This window comes from Triturus cristatus, chromosome 2_2, assembly GCF_964204655.1.
Source record: "Triturus cristatus chromosome 2_2, aTriCri1.1, whole genome shotgun sequence".
Lineage (NCBI taxonomy): Eukaryota > Metazoa > Chordata > Amphibia > Caudata > Salamandridae > Triturus > Triturus cristatus.
In genome coordinates, this window is record NC_140582.1 from 182,869,899 (window position 1) to 182,890,559 (window position 20,661).

General features: G+C 44.3%; 1 protein-coding gene across 3 annotated transcripts in view; it reads right to left on the reverse strand.

The window, feature by feature from the left end:
• Nucleotides 1–20,661, reverse strand: part of UNC5C (unc-5 netrin receptor C) — a 433,268-nt gene that overhangs the window by 44,271 nt on the left and 368,336 nt on the right. For all 3 annotated transcript variants that reach the window (XM_085641158.1, XM_085641156.1, XM_085641157.1), the window contains one exon: nucleotides 3,652–3,885. In XM_085641158.1, the coding sequence (XP_085497284.1) occupies nucleotides 3,652–3,885 (234 nt within the window). The remainder of the gene's footprint in view (nucleotides 1–3,651; nucleotides 3,886–20,661) is intronic.

A 20,661-nucleotide genomic window follows, 5' to 3' on the forward strand; every position in this document is an offset into this window, starting at 1 on the left:
AATACAGGCACTGGTGCATTTATTGCCCTGGTCAGGATCAGTCCAGTGGTCAACAAAATGTAAATTTACGTAGAATATATTTATAGGAGGACCTACATGGGGCTGCTTAGATCAGGTGGGCACCTCAAAGAATGGGTGCATTGATGGACTACATCTCCCTCATGCCAGCTCACGGTTCATCTAAATAAAGTAATGAAAGCTGCAGATACTGTTTCTTAGTGTCATGGCCTGAGTTGTGGGTCTACATCTCAACAGTGATGTATTCCATCACTAACTCACAGAGTGGCAGTGAACACCAGCTCAGCGCGCCTTCTGTAATACCATGAGGGGGAAGGCGATAAAAAAGTGATTCCTTATTGGTCCTGAATCAGTTGCATCTCTGCCCACATGCAGGTCAGTTTCCGCATGTCAGTCACTGTTCGTGCTAGTGTACAAAATTATGATTGTGGAAGGTAATCATATCAGGTCCAGCAGCTTGTCCGAACAAAAATTGGTTGATGCTCTCTCATTCTGCGCAAGATAAAGAGCAGATGTAGGACAACTGTGAATGCAGGACTAGGCCCTCAGTGGGCAATGCCCAACATCTGGAGTACTCTTGTGGAAGAAGATGCCTCACATGATATTGGGTAGGATATCGGTGTAAATGTTTTACTTTTTAGAAATACGCAAGCTTGAGAGGGCAAGGTGTGAACCGGTACAGGACAGGGGCCCCTGTGGCGCAGTGGGGCCCCCGCCCCTTCAGGGCCCGCTCAAATCCATAGGACCCCCCATTTAGGCCAAGGCCTATGAATATCTCTGAGATATGGAAGACTCAGGGGCCCCTCATCACATCCTGCAGCGTGGGCTATCATTTTGTGCTACAACTCTGGCCTAGCATGACACCAGAAATGTAATAAAATGGTGTAAAGACACCTCAGTCAAACACGCGTCGTGAGCAGATTCATGGATTTTGGATACTGGCTCTGGGAAATTTCACTGAGGAGATTTCCTGATTTGTGAGATGACATGTAAAACTATAAGTGTTGACTAAGAGGGCATTTGCAATAGATTGTACATTATTACAGCCATTCATTGCCACTCATGTTGTGCACTAAACAAATAAAGCATCATTTCTGACACATAATGAAATAAAAGATGCCTCCCAGACTGCAAAGGGTTCTGCCAGCTAAGAGCTGACATCTGCGCATGCTGGCGCTGTTTCCTAATGCCTCAGCTAAGGCGATAGTAAACGGGAGTGTTGGCAAGGACGCTCCTAAGAGCAACCGAGATAAAAATGGAATCTGCCCGTCAACGTCTTTAATCAACAGTGGGAAGCAAGTATTCTGCGCATGCGTGAGATTTTCTGCGGACAGAGCTCGCGGTACCTCTTGCTGGGTGCAGCACACATGTGCATGAGCAACGGTTACAGTTGGAGAATGCAGCTAATCAGATGTCTGTCTGTCGTGAACTCTGCATTTGTATATCCAGGTGACCCAGCAGCCTGAAATCTAACAGAGGGGGGAGGTAGTGCGACAGGTCACCAGGACTGACCTTGTGCAAATCATATGATTCTTCCAGCACCAAGAAATGCATGCTCACTAGAAGCGGCTCCTCCATTAGGGCGGAGGTGCGTCGCCCCACTACATAAAATGCTCCCAGAAAAGCCCCAGGGATTAAAAATAAAATGGTAATAAAGTTGATTTATTACCATTTTATTTTTCACTAACCCGCATCAAGAACTGAATGTCAGGACGGAGTAGGGCTATTGCTGCTGAGTGGCACCAGAATGGAGAAGTGGTGGGCTATGCTCTTAAGTTTAAAGGGGCATGTCACTTTGGTTGGCTGTCTTGCGACGGCCAGCCAGATGTGCACCTGAAACCTCTCTAACCTAGCTATCTTATACAGATGAGGTGAGAGCAAGAACAGGCCTCCAGTGTCCTTGGGAGCTTTGAGAGAGGCTGCTCGCTCCAATCCTGGTACTTCTCTTATGCTGGTTAACAGCATGAGAGCAGTGCAGAGATTGGTTAGGGGAGGTGGCTGGGGCTCATGCTGGAGCCTGGAGGAGAGAAGAAGAACCCAGGGCCCGGAGTGAGGTGGCTGTGCCATAGAGCAAGCAAGGTGACTATTTATTTTATAATATGGATGCTTTATATGTAGCGGGCGTGTATACACCCACCACCTATGTGCTCGCCCCACTACTCTCCGTAGTTGCCAACCACTACTGATGCTAACCTTTAATAAGCAGCCTGGAGGCGCGCCCTGAATGGCTACTATTTTAAAACTTCTTATATAATGCACAGGGAGTTTTCCAATCAGTAGCCCACTGGTACCTGCTTGCTCCGACAGGTAAGGGGAGGGGCAAAGATGAAACAATCAAGGTGACTTCTAACCTGCCACATGGCATTCTATGGCCATGCACAGCTGTGTCACTCAGCCCCCTGACCGTGCAAACATGTCAGTCCAGTGCTATGTATTTTTATGACTCTGAAACCGAAGTAGAACATAGGATTCTTCGTTCTTGCTCTATGATTCTATCACAGTCCTGTATGTTTCTGCCCGGGACCTTGGGGTGCAAGGCTACCTCTTGTGAGATGAGATTGGCATGGCTGTGACCTGCTGAAACATCATAGTGGAAGAACACACATAGCTATGTTTATCCCCTTATCTGTTGCTGTAATAACATTTTTGTGCTTTCGTCTATCCCCATTTGTTTCTGTGTGTGTGCCAACTCTATATTTTTCTATAGTAGTCTCAATCTGACTCATTATGTGTCAGTTTGTCTATCTCTCTCCTCACTAATCTATAACTCAATCCATCTCTCTATCCGCTTGTTAGCCATGTTACCTGTTGCTCTAGATATATCTGTTGCTTGTCCATATGATTATCTACCAGTTTAAAAAAACATCTCTGTCTGTCCCCCTTCCATGTCTAACATCTGACTTGCAGCCTATCTCTCTGGCTATGTGTCTATTTATTAAATATCTGTCCCCAGATCAGGTTACCTCTCCAAGTATCTGACTGTTTACCAATCTACCTTTAGATGTCTGTTGATCAACCTGTCCATTTGTTTATCTGCTTTGACAGTACTTATAATTCAGGCCCTGTGTATGTGGGTTGCAATACACCATTCAACTGACTCCAATCCTAGGACACGGTGATGGGGAGGTATGCTGATATAATAAGGTTAGGAGCACAATACCACACAAGAAAGTCACTGGACTTACTTTAGACTTTGAAGGGAGCTTAAATTCTCCAATTTAGGGAGAAAACTTTTAATGCGAGGGAGATCCCCATCTGAATTCCCCCAATAACTGTTCCCTGTGTTGTAGAAAATTCTATTTTGTATCAAGATTTTCCTCTAGATATTGGTGGATATTCAGTTTTCTCCAAACAAATGGTAAGTGCAAAAAACTTCCTGTAGGCAATGCAGTGCACGGCCATGTGTCCGCTGATACACCAAGACTGTTCTTTCAGTAGCAATAAAAATGCACACTTTATACCATTAAAAAACAAATCACCAACTATGCAAACTGCTCCTGCAATGGTGCTTTAATCTACACTATAAAATGAAGTAGCCGCATCCTTTTTATTTCGAGGAGGGCTTTATGTATCTAGATATGTTCTGGTATAACTCACGGGTTGCCTTCAGTGACAAACAAACCGCCTCATTACCTTAAGAGCATCCTGAGTGTCATCCAGGCAGTAGACGCGAATGTTATACTCCAGCGACGTGCAGGACGCTGGCCCAAAGATGGCGAGTTTCAGCCGCTTGGCTGCAGACTTTGTTGTGAATTGCCCCACTAGAGCATATGTGCTGAGGGTTTCTGAGAGGATATGGCAGGCTTCGGAGTCCATCTGCACGTAGCACGGAGTTGTGAAGTTCTCCTCCCCAACTACAACCACATCCTGTAAAAAACAAGGGAAACATATTTTGAAAATGGTTTTAAAAACTTTAAAAAGTTTTAAATGGCTATAATTCCAAGCAGGCAATGTAAGTCTGAAGGCAGGAAGCTTATAACAGAATGCAGAAAATTAAAATAATATGATCGTTGCCCTTCAAAAGGCCATTGTGGCTGGAGATAGACGCGGCAGGGGAGAAGACGTGGTCTAACGGCTAGAGCATTTGACCTCAGAGCTGGAGAACTGGGTTTGAGTCTGGGCAGGAACACTTCAACATCCTGTGATTCTGGGCAAACCACTTAATCTCCCGTGCCTAACAAAAATTATTGTGTCTGTCTGTAACACAACTGATGCTCATGTAAAGCGCTCTGATACATTCGGGTCGAGTTTGCTCTATATCAAACTCCAAAAATAAAAAAGTATGCCACACAAGAAGCAACATATGCTTTATAAGAACAACGGACCATGTGGGATAGCAGACACCACAATGCAAGAGAACGCAGCAATCACAAAGCTAAACTAAAGGGATCTAAAGTTTGGGTTGGAATAGAAGCGCTGGCTTAGTAGACGATAAAAGAGGGTTTCACAAGTATGCAGTAGTCAAGTCATGTACTGAAAACTGAAATTGTTTCAACTATATCCTAACCAGAAAATGTGTAAAGATGTTGTCAATGGTTGCAATGTCTTTCACATGCAGCAGAATAGCTGGTGTATTCTGCATCCTATCAGCGGCGTATACACGTTTCGATCCTATGACTAAGTCTTACGGACATGGTGGGACATGAATGTTTTGAAATTCAGATGGGATAGTAGTAAGTCATGCCAGAGAGTGGTGACGTCAGCCCCTGTTGCTCTTAGTGATTATGGTTTCTTCAGTTGTATTGTTGTGGCATTAGAGGCTCAAAAGAAACTATGAGTGATGTTGCATAGCTCTCAATATTTATAAGGGACATAGTATTCTTACAATAACTAAAATACACCTTTAAGAGCTAGATGTTTTAGTCTCTTCCATGTATCGAAACAGTCACCTATACCTTCATCTTGCTCAGAGTTAGATAGTGGATAGGACTCACCATACATTTTCAGGAAGCAGTGCAAAGTTCTTAGTATCGACAGTACAGTTGTGGGGTCCATGAATGCAATAGGAATAGTTTCCTAATTACTTCACATTACAACAGTGGCGGTTCCTCCGCCATGGCATTGCCCCACTGCTTTCAAGCAGTGCGAGAAGATGAAACATAAAATGATAATAACTTTCAGGTATTATCATTTTATGTTTGTGCTGCTTTGCAGGCAGGCGGGTGGGCTGGGCTGCTCTGCTCTGGGAGCGGGACATGGGCGGAGTGTTTTGCCATCTCCTAATTGCACAATGACTGTTTGGTCGGCCCTCAAACCCTTTGGTTGGTCGCCCAAACCAGTCATGCGCACTTTCCCTGTTCTCCATAGAGGCTCCATTACAGCCTGCAAGGAGAACATGCCTTGTTGAGCGCCGAACCTGGACGCTCAAAACCCCAACACAACACTGCATTGCAGCGTTGTGATTGGCCAGGGGAGTCTGGGTGCCTCCCAGTAGAAAATACTATTACTAGAGATACTTTGAAACTTTTACAGGGTCGTATGTGTGCTGTACTGTACAGCACACTTGCAAATTTGGAACAGTTTTGAAAAAATAAAACTTTTCTCCAATGTTACGCCTGTCTTAAAGATGTGCACATCATAGACCCAAAAACCCGTGAACCTTTTTTAGTAGATAGGGCATTGCATCACAAACTGCTGGTCAATTCATGAGAATGACCATGTACCACCCATGGTAAGCTCATTCGACGAAAAGGGCACAAAATAAAGCTTAGCTGGACTTTGCTTTCCTTTAGTGACACTTTCCCTCTCACACATATTTTGCTTTTGAAAGTAAATCCAAATTCTACACTTTGTGTCACTTTTGTGGCATAAACCTGGCGCAAAATGTTGGTGAATCTGGTCTCTAAACTTTTAGAAAAGCCTGTGCACTATTCATTCATAGAATATAGGAACTATTCTTCTGAAAAGAACCTCGCCGTGTTTGTGACCGTATTGGGTCTCTTCGGTGTAGGGCATATGCTACCAACAATAAAAAAAGTCCCTAATTGTAGATATAGTGGAATTAAAAGCTGAGAGCAGCAATGCAAATCCCTAAATCTTGACAAGTGCCTTCTGCAAGAATGGAGCTACATACGTCATACTTTGGTATACACAGAACCCAAGAATAACAATGCAAGGCATGAAAAGGGCATTTTTACAACATATGGGTTGCATTTATATTTTACCTGTATAATTGGGCAAGGTTCCTAGGGGCAGATTTATGTTGCACTTGCGGCACTTTTGCGCCGCCGTTGCGTCACTTTTGTGACGCAGCAGCGGCGCAAATCCTGCGCCATGGTGCGGGGCATTTACAAACGTGACGCATCTCCCAGATGCGTCACGTTGTAAAGCCCTGCGCCACATGTAGGCGTTCCAGGGCAGGTGGGGGCGTTCCGCCGCAGGAACGCCTCCTAAAAGTGGCTGAGTGAAATCTACAAGATTTCACTCAGTCACTTTTAGGCCCATGCTGCGTCAAAACCCTGCGCCTGCTTGAAGCAGGAGTAAGGATTGACGCAGCATTGTACAGATAGGGCCCCCCAGATCATTGCTGGAGCTGCGTCGCGCTTGCGACGCAACTCCAGCAATGCGCCACATTTCGGCACAGATGCGTCACGCATCTGTGCCGTTTTTGCCCCATGGTGCGCCGCATTATAAATGCGGCGCATCCATGGTGGCGCAGCAGTGCCGCATCATAACTGGCGCATCCCTGCTGATATGCAGGGATGCGCCAGTCGTCATAAATCTGCCCCCTAATTTTTGCTCTTACAGAAGCTGCACAATTTTGACATTTTGATGAATTTCAATCCTAGCAAAGTTTGATTATCAAATTTAAATTTTTGATAAAAAAGTGGTACACAAATGTTAAAGGTTTTTTCAATTACTTTGCAAAATATTGTCAAATGGTAATTTCACCCTCAAAAACATTTTGCAGATTATTTCTCACACATTTAAAAAAAATAAACGTAACAAATTTCATGAACTTTAATTTTCACATTATTTTCAGCTTTAAAAAAATCTCTTGGCACCCCTATAATTTAAACCTAAAATTCTTTTAGCTCATGTGCAAAACAAAATCAGTGGAGTCCCTTTTTTCAACTGCCAAATTCAGTTGGAAAACCATTTCAATTGATACTGTCCTAGCGATATATTAAAGATAGAGGCAAGGGAAAATAATAATAATAATTTTTTTTTAAATAGCCGCTTAGTGGAGCCACAACTATGCTGAAAAACACTTCAAAACAAAATTAAAGGGACTAAGTATTATTAAAAAATGTAAGAAATATTTTTGTTTACTTGAAATTGCCTAAAGACAGTGCCTCCGTTTGTTCTCTAGAATGGTTTATTTCAAGGCAGAATGGATTTGGAACAAAAAAACCTTTCTTCTAAAATAAATGGCTTGGCTTCACCTTGAGATTATAAGGTTAGGAATCACGCTCGTTGGTTTGCTGATTAGGTCACCGCTGCCAAGTGTCTTATAATCACTGCTTGCACCTGATTTAAAATTTAAATTGGAGTCTGAGGAACTTTTATGAACAGGAGACAACTCAGAGCAAATATTCATACTTTTAAACAGATAATCTTAAAGGGCAAAAAACGTCATAGAAATGGCATTTCTTCGATTATTTGTGTCGTTATTTCAACACGCCCTGACGACAAGGGTTCTATCTGGATATCTCTGGTGGCTTCTTGGTCCGAGCTTCTAAAGTAGGTGTCCAATGGCAGACTGCGGATTGGTGGATACTGGCCTACGCCTAGAGCGTCGACCTCATACCGGGGTTCGAGTCTCAGCAGCGACGCTCAACATGCTGTGATCCCGGGCAAATCACTTAGGGGCATATTAACAAGGAACAGGGAAAATTAACGCTAAGGGCGCTTAGCGTTAATTTTTGTTAACGCCCGCTATCGCTGGATAATATCGCCTGGTTATCGCGTTATTAACAACGCTAACCGCCTAGGCGATAAAAAATCCAGCCATAGCGGCATTTTGGGAGGTTATCGCTGGTAATGCAGCGATAAAACTACAAGGATAGGGATATCCTTGTTGATAGCCCATGGTGGACTTAGCCATGCAATCCACCTCCCATTGGATTACATGGCTAAGTCTGAAAATTAGCAGACGTAAAAAAGCAGCGTTAACCGTGGTTAGCGCTGCTTTTTTTGTCTCTAACAGGGTTAGCGTGAAGCTTGATAATAGGAGAAATGTCGCTTAGCGACATTTCTCCTATTATTTTGCTCTGGAACGCCCACTTTGCATCTCATTAGAGATGCAAAGGGAAGCGTAGTGAAAAAGGGTGCTAACATGCGATTTTGCATGTTAGCACCCTGTTGTTGATAGGGCGATATTTTTATCTCCGCTTCTTTGGCTGTTAAAGCCAAAAATGCGGAGATAAAGCCCTTGTTAATATGCCCCTATATCAACACGTGTCTAACAAAATAAATGAGTCCCTCTGTGACGCAACTGGTGCTCATGTAAAGCGCTCCGATACATCCGTGTCGAGTTAGCGCGCTATATAAAACTCAAAAAAGGAATACAAAAAATTGCTTACCCCTTGGAGCCCATGACTCACCTGAAACACAGTGAGGCAGGGGACGCGTTACGAAGGGACAGAGGAGGCTAAGAGAACATTGTGTTCTGGGCTCTAGGGAAAATTAGAAAAGACGGAGTCTGGGGATTATATTATTAGCCATAAATCTGTGGAGAAAAAGCGAAAGCGTGCAAGCTCCTTACTGAGCTGAAAGAATTACCGTATAGATACTGCTGCTGGCTGCCCGCGTTTGACACCGCAATAAAAGTAGCATGCTCTACAGGTGCCATTAAATGGACTTGAAAAATAACTTTTATTTTGTTAAATAGCCCACAGGCTTTCTGACGAGCTTTGCGAAATGAATGTGCTTTATCAGAGCTAAAACACGCGTCGAGGAGCATGACACAGGCATAAAGGCAGCGCGCGATATTCATGCAGGGACACTGTGCTGACAAAAGGCCTCCCCTCATCACAGGAACCAAATGTCGAAGGTGCTTTCCAAAAGTACCATGATGAATAGCAGGGTGGGAAGATGCAGTCAATGTTTGGTACCCGGCCAGCAGAAGCCCTGTGAAGGAAGGAACAAAGTGGCCGACACCTTTTTGACTTCACACCAGCTCCCCTGTGGGGTAGGAATGGCAGCAAGGAGAGTGCGCTTATGAATTATATAAAAAAAGACAATTACAAAAGAGACTTGAGGTCAGAGATCGTTTAGCAATGGAGAGGTGTTACATTAAGAAGGAGACATCTGGCAGTTGAATAGCATAAGAGGAAATGATGGTGTGGAGCTGACAATAAGGAACTGGCCATGGTGCTGAACCCAGCCCTCGCTTTTAATCATATGCTGGTAGGTGAAAGCATCATCAGTTGTTGTGGGGTGTTGTGGAATAGTCCACTCTCGCTATTGGGCTGAAATGTACAACCAAACAGAACAAGGAGCCAGTGAATGCATGTTTAACTTGTGAAAGCTGCCAGTGGTGGCTGGTAGGGCGGGGGTGGGGTCGGGGGATGGGTGAAAACTACAAAACAATTTTTTTTTAAACTTTCCTCTTTTACTGTCTCTGCAATGTCATCGCTCCGCTTCTCTTCCTGACTCCAAGTCAGGAAGCAAGAGCTCGTAGGCTTCCCAAAGCCAATCACGACGCCGCTGTCAGCATGACATCAGCGTCGTGATTGGTCTGAGCACCGTGGTTCGGCACTCAGATGGGGACTAGGAGCCTTGTGCATGTTCCCCACCAGATTGTGCATTACAGCCTGGTAGGGAACATGTAGAGTGCGCATGACTGGCAGGCCCAAGACGGCCGACCAAACCGTCATGCGCACTTAGAGTGGGCCCACCACTCCTCCCCCTGTGAGCCCAGCCTTGCCCGCCTTAACCTATCCTAGCCCAGTAGCTATGCAAAATAAATTGATAATAAATCTGCTTTATCATTTTATTTTTCATTTTTCCACTGCTCTGAAAGCAGTGGGGCGATGATCCTCCGCCTTAGTGGAGGAGCCGCTACTGAAAGCTGCAAACGCTTAAGAGGGAAAATACCACAATGATGCATGCCGATAGCATTAGAGAACTGTGGGCTACTGGCAGTCGTTACATGCCGTCTCCCCAATTATTGGCAAGCAAGAAACTAGAACGAGAGAGAGGGTACATAGTAGATAGTATAACCTTGAGCGGGGCAATAATGCTATTGGGACATTCTCCCCATCGAGAATGGTTTGTTCCACTGAAACACAGGAATGTTGGAACACAGAGCCTACATCAGTCACAATGCACCCTCTGGCAGGGCATTTTCTTAATTTGAACTCCCAACATTCCAATCTTCTAATTAAAAGTTACAGCTGATGGCATGGTGGCCTGATCATTACTGCATGGTTTTGTGCAGGCCCAAAGGGCTTTGTGCGCAATACTGGCACAAGGTGGTAACAGTCTGGCTAGTCACAGCGAGGCACTGACAGCAGAGTTAAGTTCCAAATGACTGCCGCCGAGTTACCGCTCTCCAGCGGCTTGATAATGGCACTTTGCACTTAAGAAGTCATCAATAAATAAATGGGTCAAATATGTCCCATCCAGTGTTCCTGTAGTAACATAAATCAAAGTAATGGAACCAGTGCCTCGCCGCCACCGTTTTATCGGCAGTGCTAGCTCAGCATTGCTGGACAGTGATCACAGCGTGGGAGCAGCTCGCTGCTGCAGCACAGAACAGAGCAGTTCAGATCCCAGGCCCCTGAGTAGCATCTCACGTGGATTAATGCACCAATGAAACAAAATGTGTCCCTCTTCAAGATGGCGGCCATAGTAGGAGGAAACATGGTCTAATGGCTACATTTTGGCTTGTGGGTCCAGGTTGCTTGACTTCTGATTCTGACATATCTAACTCACCAAATTGTGCAATTGTTGGGAAATATCCGTGGCTGTCTCTTTCTTAATTTCCTGTTCTGTCTAGCTTAGGAGCTCTTAGAGACAGTAAAGCTTGCAAGCGCTTAGAGACTGTCAAGCTAGTGAGCACTTAAAGATCGTCAAGATTGCAAGTGCTTAGGGACTGCTAAGCTTGCAAGCACTTACAGACACCATTATGTTTTTTTTTTTTTTAGCAAAGTAATGATAGATAACTGCGATTTACAATGGATAGTGCCTCTGCCTGTAATATTTCAAATGGCCTCAGATGCCACCGCAGTATGAATACCCGATGTTTTCCTGCTAACACTAAGATTTGCCCAATTCCTTTCTCAGCCAATTGTCCCCAATTTTAGTGTGGTATTCAAATGTTAGATAATTTAGTGGCAACTCGTAGCAACGGGCAGGTTGTCCCTGCTGGTGACCCGTTGCACCATTTTGCTGAACATGCCTTACTCACCCTGAGATATATCACACTGAGAAGATACTGAGAAGTGAGCAGTTTCAGTATCTGAGAGTAGACGCATCCCATTGCCAAGGTAAAAATGGCTCTCTACTTCATAACACAATGTTTGTGTTAATATATTTAGCACTGAGCTAACTGCAGAGGGTATATCATAGAGAGATGGGCGTTACGTGTTGCCACCTGCATGTTATAGGACCACCACTAGATGTTGAGAAAAGCAGATTAAATCAAAATTCTAGTAAAGCATGGTTTACAAGGCATCCTATAACAAAGATTGTGTAATGTACATTATTTTCAATATATATATTGCAGGCTTCCTGGGGATGAAAGATCAAATGGGGGAATGTGTAGTAAAAAGAGTAGGGAATTGGGGTCTTTTCTGAAAGTTCAGAGTGATTGTGTTAATCTTAGGAGGGTTGTCGTTTAGAAGGAATGAGACGGGGAGGAAAAAGTTTGTGTTCTTATTTTTTACCATCCTTGTTTTGTGTTTTTCCAGGATCAGTGTGAGTCATAATTACATGGCCACAACGTTTTTCTGCTAAGTTTTGTGTTTGTGTGTAAGTCTGTGTGTGTGTGTGTGTGAGGCACGGTTAATGAAGGACAGGAGGAGAGATAGTAAAGACATGTGAATTTCAGGCACCATGAGAAAACATACTATCGCATGTAGGGGACAGGGTCGATACCCCAGTGTTTGGGCTTCCTGAAGTATGTGTCCCTTGGGGAAAATATTGGAATATTCCAGAAGTCAATTGAGTTGGCTCTGTAGGGATGGTGGGGTGAAGCTGCTTAGCTGCATTCCTTTCAACCATCTCTAAATCTGAGGTTGTAGTTTGCCATCACTCATGAGCGTCAGCTCCATTTTTGTGACAGTCAATGTTAGGTAGGTAGTGCACACTCAAGATTCACTTGAATGTTGGCAATATTTTAGACATTATGTGTCAGTTGCCGATGACACGTTAAAACAGACTTTCATGTCACTTGCATATTGTAATATTGGTCAACAGCAACATTCTTAGGCGCATCAACAAGAAGCATGAATATTGTAAGGACTGGGATGAATCCTTGCTGGACCCCATATTTGTTGACGACTATTGACAAAGGGAACCATCTGAGGACAATGTCTGGGATGTCCTTAAGAATAGAGACAGTCTTGAGAAGTAAATGTTGGTCAACAGCATCAAATGCTCCAAGAGCGTGAGGATAGCCAGAAAGCAGGGGTCCCCTTAGTCCGTATTTCACCAGACTTTGTCGACAACTTGTAGCATTGTGGTTTTGGTACTACAAAAAGAGCTGTAGCCACATTGAAAGGCTTACAGTAATTGTGTTGGCCAATGTGAGCTAGGAAATGCATTTCCAATGATCTAGCAAGAGATTTGCCCAGCAGTAGGAAGGGTGACCGATGGACCAATACTTTCCAGGTTGTCAGGCTCCACATGGACAAAATCCATTTGGGGGCCGATTCTGATCTCGCTCTGAAGGGCTCCTAGCGGCATCCGTCAGTGGCGAATACAAGTCGCGCATGCAATTTCTGACCGACTCGTCCCACCGTACGAGGGAGCACGTATGATGCGTTTCAAGCCTCGCGCTACGACCGAGTCGTACCCATCAGCGATGCCTTCCGAGTGACTCCAAAATAGTCAATGTGTACAGCTCAATGCGTACGATTTCTGACCGAGCGATGCGCGTTTGGAGCAGCCGGAGCGAGTCGGAGCCTCCGACTCGAAAAAGCTCTGGGAAGCGGACTTCGGGGGTCCAGGTGAGACCCCCCTTCACCCGGGGGCCCTACGACTTGGCCAGCAGGGGGGGACCTAGGGGTCCCCCTACACATGCATGTACAGTGCCGAGGGCACCAACACATCCCCACGACAGGGGGCACCCTTTTCCGAGACGTGCCTTCTTCGTCAATGGGATCCTATGTACGGTCTGTACAACAGGCTCCCATTGACTTCAATAGAGCTCCGAGCAACCCAAGTCCGTCAGCGCATACTTGCATCGTACACGGGCGCTCGGAGCCCCGGAGCACGAGTCGGTCGAAAAGCTCTACTGGTGCGAGTTGGCCGTAGGGCTTTCCCAGCGAGATCGAAATCGGGCCCTAGGTAGGAGGATACGTCTGTTTTTCAGTGCTGCTGGGAAGGTTAAAGTGCAAGGGGTGATTACTGAGGAGTGGCAGTAAGGGGAAAGAGGGCTGTGAGATTGGGAGCCTATGAAGGGGAGGGAAGTATGCTATACGATGTTGCTTTGAGGCATCAAAGGACATCAATTTCATCATCTTTTGTGAGAAACAGAAAGGATTAGCAAAGAAGGATATCCTGAGGTGGGATCTTGGACGTGGATGTGGTTGTGTTGTAGGTTTCATTGATAATGTTGCATAAGGCTTAAATTTGGGAGCAAATACGTGTTTAATGTTTGTTGCCTTCTCAACTGAATGCAGCATCACGTTGACATGAGTAGCTTTTCATAGTAATATAGTATGTATATAGTTTGTATAGTGATTTGCCTTTGCTTTTTTGCCTTAGTGATGATTTTGGTGTACTGTTCTAATTGTGTTTTAGTGATGTTATGCTTCCAGGAAGAACATGCAGTTTTGAGGACAGGAGCACCTTTAGAACATTTGCATCAGTGCCAGATCGTTTATCGTTATCAGCTTACGAGCGTATTGAGCGACATTGTCTCGCATTGAATTTTTTTGTGTTTAAGGTGCTTGGGTTTCCAGAAAATGATCCACATGTGGAACTGAGCTCTTCTAGGAGGGTACCCACATCTTCTGGTTCACGGAAGTGTGGGCAGGTGGATTTTCCACTTCTTCAAAGCGGGTGGCAATTCCCGAATAGCAGATTTTCAGCATTACCTCAATGAAGTCTGTATAATTAGAAATAAGAGTTTTCCACATAGGATCTGCAACTCTAGTATTGTTTTTATGCAGCATTGTTATATATTCGAAAGGCAATAGTTCCCTCAAAAGAATTACCTGTGTTTAGCCTTATACAAGTACATTTTAATACACTTTCTTTTTTTCCTGTTCCTTTGGGTATCGTGCACCCTAATATCCAGGAAAATGCATCTTTGTCTGGTGAATATTAATTTTTGTGCACAACTTATTTTGTTGGGCAACACATTTTTGATAATCCAAACAACTGCATTTGTTCAAAGGCGTGGACTTCATTTAGGAATTCTGACCAACCACTTAACTAAATCGTTGTATGAATCTTTCCATTTGAATAGGAAGCGATCTAGGCCCAGATTTACCAATATTTGGCAGAAGGCAGAACAGCAACAGAAGTTACTGCCCTACCTTGAGACAAAGAGAGAGAACAAATATGCCCTACCTACTAAGGTCTCCGAGCTCTGAGGTACTTTTGGCTGCCATACGCCAAAGCGCACACCCTTGTGCCATCGTGCAAGGGGGTGTGTATTCTCTAAAGCATAGGTTTTGTACTGGAACTATGACTTAAGAATTTTCCCACTTTGTATTATTGCTGTAAAATGCGACACACATGCAAAGATGAAAAAAGAAGGAGGAATTCAAATGTTTTACCTTGATACAATTGTCTCTAGGTGGCCTAAAGTTTAATTGCCATTCTCAGTCTACTAATGTCAGTAGACTGGGAGGTGCACGAAAACTGATGGGTGGTTGCACAGGAACGCCTATGCAGCACCGATGGGACTCCTCCTTGACATAAAGTAGCACAAAGTAGCACACTGCATTTCCTGGGGAAACTTTTCCGCGCAACTCTGGGTTTGTGTATGATTGTAAATCGCACCTCAACACTTTGCTCTGGGTTTGTGTCAAAAAAAGTGACGCAAACCCCGTGCAAAATGTTAGTAAATCGAGCCCTAATATTTTACAAATAGCCACATGCTCTTGTGTTAATGGCATACCACACACATGAGAAATTACTGATAACTAGTGATTCAAGGGCACCACAAGGGTGCACTCTATACACTAGTGAGGGCTTTTCAATGAAATGGTTTGCAAAGGGTCCAGAATGAGGAGGTTCTTGTATCCAATGAGGCATGCATAAGCATGTCTTATGTTCATAAGCACAAGATTAGGTCAATGCTGATCAGCATAAGAATTAACGTAATTTGAGGTGTCCCTGTTACTGAATAGACCTGAATATTTTTTTGTTTCATGGAAACATCTGCTGTTTACAAAATTTCATCTCTGAATTCCAAGAAGCGGCGTAAAACAGTCCTAAAGAAAAGCCGCAACTCATGAAATTCCGTGAATGTTTTATGGTACAAACCATGTCAACAACCATCATGAGACGAAATTTTCACAAAATGCACCACAATAGCGGCACCATGAAATTCTGTGAGATTTTCATGGAACAGTTGTCCAAACCCTATGGTGATCAGTTCTGCACACAAAACACATTATGCGGGAAAATTTCACAAGTTCAAACTTTTGGTGAAATGTTTTGTCCAGGTTTATTTATGAGCACAAACTCAGTACACTACAATGCTTCACAGTGTAAACGAGGGTTCACATTCACCTCCCCTGCATCATTGTTTTTTACAGGTTAAAACAGAGCGGTGGAAGCCAGAGATGTACGCGTCACCTCTAGAGCCTAATCCACCTGTTGGGGAGATTTGGTGGGGGCAATTAGCTTAAATGCATTTCCTTAAGATCATGTATGCTGTACAGTTACAGGTTGAGGGGCTCATTTACAACAAAACGACGCAACGCGGTGCCGCTAGCCAGCGGGCTGCGCGGCACCATAAACAATGTGCAGTGATACATCTTATACATGACAATACGACGCATCCTTGTCCTTTCCATTGCACTGCCACCTTTTAGGCAGCCTTGCGCCAATACAGGCACCCTAGTGCCATGGTGCAAGGGTGCATGCGTTGAAATCAGGCTGTTTTTGTGTAGGAAGGGACAGCTTCCTTCACAATAACAATCATGGCACCTGCCTTGGGAGGTGCACAATTTTGACGCCTTCCCAGATTTACGCTATGCTGTAAATGTGGGAATGTGTGAAATACCATGGGCATTGAGTGGGAACACCCACCGCAACGCCCATGGCACGCCTCCCCAGTGACGTGCGATGTGTTGCCTCACACTATATCTGCGGGGCCATGAGAAGCCACGCAGGGTGGGTTTCCGTGGCCATGTAGATATAGACCTGCACTGTGCGCCTCCGAAGCATCACAAATGTGATGTTCCAGTGGTGGAAATGTGCTGCAAGTGAATTGTAAATAAGTCCCTGAGTGCCGTACAGCACATTTAGCATGCACATGGAGTAACTAAACACCTTGAGCACTTACATAATATGAAAATATATTACATACCTTGATATTAAGCAAAGAGAAAGCTTCTTGGTTTTCTCTTAAAACGTCAAGATGGCCTTTAAGTTTCTGGGTTCCTGTAAGGGAACTAAGGATTGAACCACACAATAAATGCGTCTATGTCTGGGGTGGTGTGAAAGAGGGATATCTAGAGTTGTATGAAATTGAGCAAATTTTTCTCGTGAAATTTCACGAAATTCCATACTGCTTATGTAGCAGAATGTGTGTACTGGTATCTTACATCAGTTTTTCTTCCCTTTTTATTTTTTTTAAACAGGAGCACGCACCTTGCCTAAAAAAAATACTTGTGAGATACCACATTTTCTGTGCAACCCAGTGCCTTGAATTTCGAGTAATGCAAAATATTCAGGAAGTTTACAAATTTCCCCAGAGTAATTGCAATTTTGGCCAGGCTCCATCCCACTGTCAAGTCACAAAGTATTCTTATTCCAGTATATTGACTCCCAGATATCGGAAATAGCAATATTTCTGAATGTAAATATATATAGGTGTACGAAGATGTGGCGTTATGAATAGTAAAACTATACTTACCTTTATGCAAACCTACCTTTGCCACATTGGGGCGGTTGACATCTTAGAATCGATATTCTGGCACGGATATATTAAAACTCGAATTAAAGCAAGCATATATGCTTATGGAATGCAAGAACTGGAAATGCTGCAGTTCAGCCACTGGGTGGCAGGAGAAGCACAGAGGAAAAAGGCATGTGCCGTTTCCCACCGAGGAAGAGAGCCAAGATAACCTCGCAAGAGAGGAAACTAAACATGTACGTGACTATCAAGGCATTAAAATCTGTAATGCAGTCCCTGAGCAGCTCTTCAGAATATGACTGGAGTTTATGTTCAGAACATGAACATATTTTTACAATCCTATTTAGGAATATAATACCCAGAGTCAAGAGGATGTTGCATTATGGCCAGAGGGACAATTTTGGAACTGTGGAAGCAACCAGTGGGGATATTTATCATTGCGCTGCCTCACCGTGCCAAGGCAAGGCAACAATTAAGATTTCTCAAGCCACACAAGGCCACCTTGCGTGGCCCCGAGGTCTTCATACATCTAGAGTAACGCAACACGGTGCAAATCGCTGTGCTGCGTTACTCTGCCACAGGGTAGGGTGACCAGATTTTGGAGGATCAAAAACCGGGACAGGCTAGAAATAAAAGTAGGACCAAAGCCTTTAGTCTTAATTCTATATCTCACCTGTCCCAGTTTTTGCGTACTTTTAAATATGTGCCTATATACAGTAATACAGTAGACTTGTAAATGTGTTTCACCGTATCTACAAGACATGGAGCATTCTGGTACTTTTTCCCTGCGCTGGCTCGGAATGGGCTGCTGTGCGCCAACGGAGGCACCTTGCACATGGTGCAAGGGTGTCTGCATCGTATGTGATTGCTGTAGTGCAGGAAGGGTCACCTTCTTGCAGAAAAACAATCATGAGAGGTGTTTTTCTCTTTCTATTTGCTTTACTGAATGCAGCTCACATAGAAAAAGGTAAAATGAGGAGAAATAAAGGTATTTCTCCTCGTTGCGCTTCCCTTATGCATACCCTAGGGAGGCATAGGAATCTAACGCTTTCCCAGGCTTTCAAAACCTTGTACATCTGGGAATGCGTCAGGTTCCATTGATGTTGAATGGGAACACCCACAGCAACACCCATGGAACGCCCCTTTCACGCAGAGTAATGCGTGAAAGACGGCCATATTTACAAGCCCATTAAAAGCCACGCACGATGGCTTTACGTGGCATTGTAAATATGTGCAGGCATACTGCGCCGCTGGTGTTTGAATAAAAGTGACACACCGGCAGTGCAGTGGGCTTGTAAATAAGCCCCTGAGTGTACAAGGAAGGAGGTACTTTGTGCCTGCAGCTGTGGTGTTATAATTTTTGCTGAGTAAATATCAAGTGTTACTATAGTCCTTTTTGAACAGGAGAAGGATGAATGGCTTTTTGGCCCTTCCAAGTTCAACTATGTGACCTGCAACTCTCGCTTTCTCACTCACACCAACACAAAAAAACAGTTGTCAGAAAGGAACTCTTAACTCACTGAGCCACCGTGCCTCAACAATGAGTGGCACTGCTGTTTGCAGCTTTAGGGTCTTACCAGGAGGTCATCTGGAACACACATGCGTGATGGCAGCCTGTCAGTCGGGCTTAACCGAAAGCTGTGGGCCAGCTGATGGTGGCCCTGTAGGCCAAAGCAAGCGGCAATGGCTTCCTCTTCACAAAGGCACGTAAGCCGTGATTATTTGAACATGGAGGGAACGAGGCGCCCACTGTTCAGATCATTCTACGCCATCCCTTGGTCAGGATTCACAAGGAATCACGTTGGCACGTGGCTTGGGAAACAAGTGAGACATAGTCTGAGCAGAAGAGCCAACTTCTTCACAGAGGAATGCTGTATTCATGCCCACTGCTGATCACACATGCCAACCATGCCCTCTGGAAGGGCCAAGGCAAACACAAAACACTGATTTAGGCCCTGATTACGAGTTGCTCATTATATTCTGACCCATGCGTAAACACATCTTTACGTATGGCATGGAATTAAGAGTTTGAAAGTATTTAATGAATCTGATAATTATCAGATGTGTTAAATAATTCAACCTTTGATTTCAGAAGGTCAAACCTAACCGAAATTTAACAGGGGAAAAAAGTACAGTATTTACCGTATCTTTCAGATTTGGGCGCGTTAAACACCAAAATCAGCATGTTATTCCCCGCAGACTCGTAATAGGTGTTATTTATCACAACAGATAAAGTACCCTGTGGTGTCGTCATTTATCAGGTGCATTAAATAACACCTAAACCTGTAATGAGGCCCTTACCATTAAAACTGACCAGACAAAATGTGGTCGCAAAGGACTGACTGATGACAAATGGAGAAACACAACAAGGACAGAACCTTTGTGTAACATAAAGCTCAATGTTTATGGAAAGGACGGCGGAATACAACAGCATGCATGATGCCACACAACCCATCCTGGCAGGACAGAGGCAATATAGAAAGTGATGCAGCTGGCACCAAATGCATTATCAACATCACGACATGCAAAGCACATGCATCACCTGCAAACGTGACGGCGCAATTATAGATCTCACAGCCAATCCAGCTGAAAACAGGAACACAAGCATGCAACTTGTAGGTTAAGTAAAAGGAAGAGGTGGCAATGCAGTGCTTAATTTGAGCCGGGGCTTTTCGGTGCTCAGCACCGGCACTTAATTGTCAACACCATACATCGAGCAGTCTACCACATGGTGGCGCTGCTCATCTAATTTAGAGATGTGCAGAACAACGGTTGTTTAGGAATACAATATACATTAGAAATTGCTAATACCTGCCTCCCCAGCCATTCCTTTAGCTTTGGGGTCCTGGAATAATCTGAACTGTCGCATTTACATGCGAGAGTGATGGTTAGAAGTTGTTTTGGCAGCGATGACAAGGGCGATAGGTGGTGCAAGCTGCAGTGGCCTCCTGGTCAGAGCCCTGGCACTTAATATTTTACAAATTAAGCACTGTGGCAATGTACCCACCATGCAACACCAAGAGGCCCAGCAGTACCAAAGCACTAAATTGTTACGCCACAGTGAAGAAGTAAAACCACGTATGGATGGATTGTTTATTTTTCCATTCTACCTGCCAAATCCAAAGTAGTTACTTGCATGCAGAGGGCGCACATGCCTCCATCTTTGTGTGTGAAGCCTCTATTGACATTTTTGTCACTGGGAAGGTGGAAGCTCAGGGTGGAGTTAATTCTAGCTATTTGAGGGTGGTGACGTGGTTTTGCGACAATTATGCCACCCCACCTGTAGGGACAGGCTTGCTGAGTAAATAGTTCAGTCTCCTTAGACCAATGACGCCGCTGCACGTTGACGAGCACAACCATACTGCTTAATTTGGATCACAGTGCCATTTTATTCTAGAACCGGAAGTGACCACCTAATTTTATGACATCTTGAT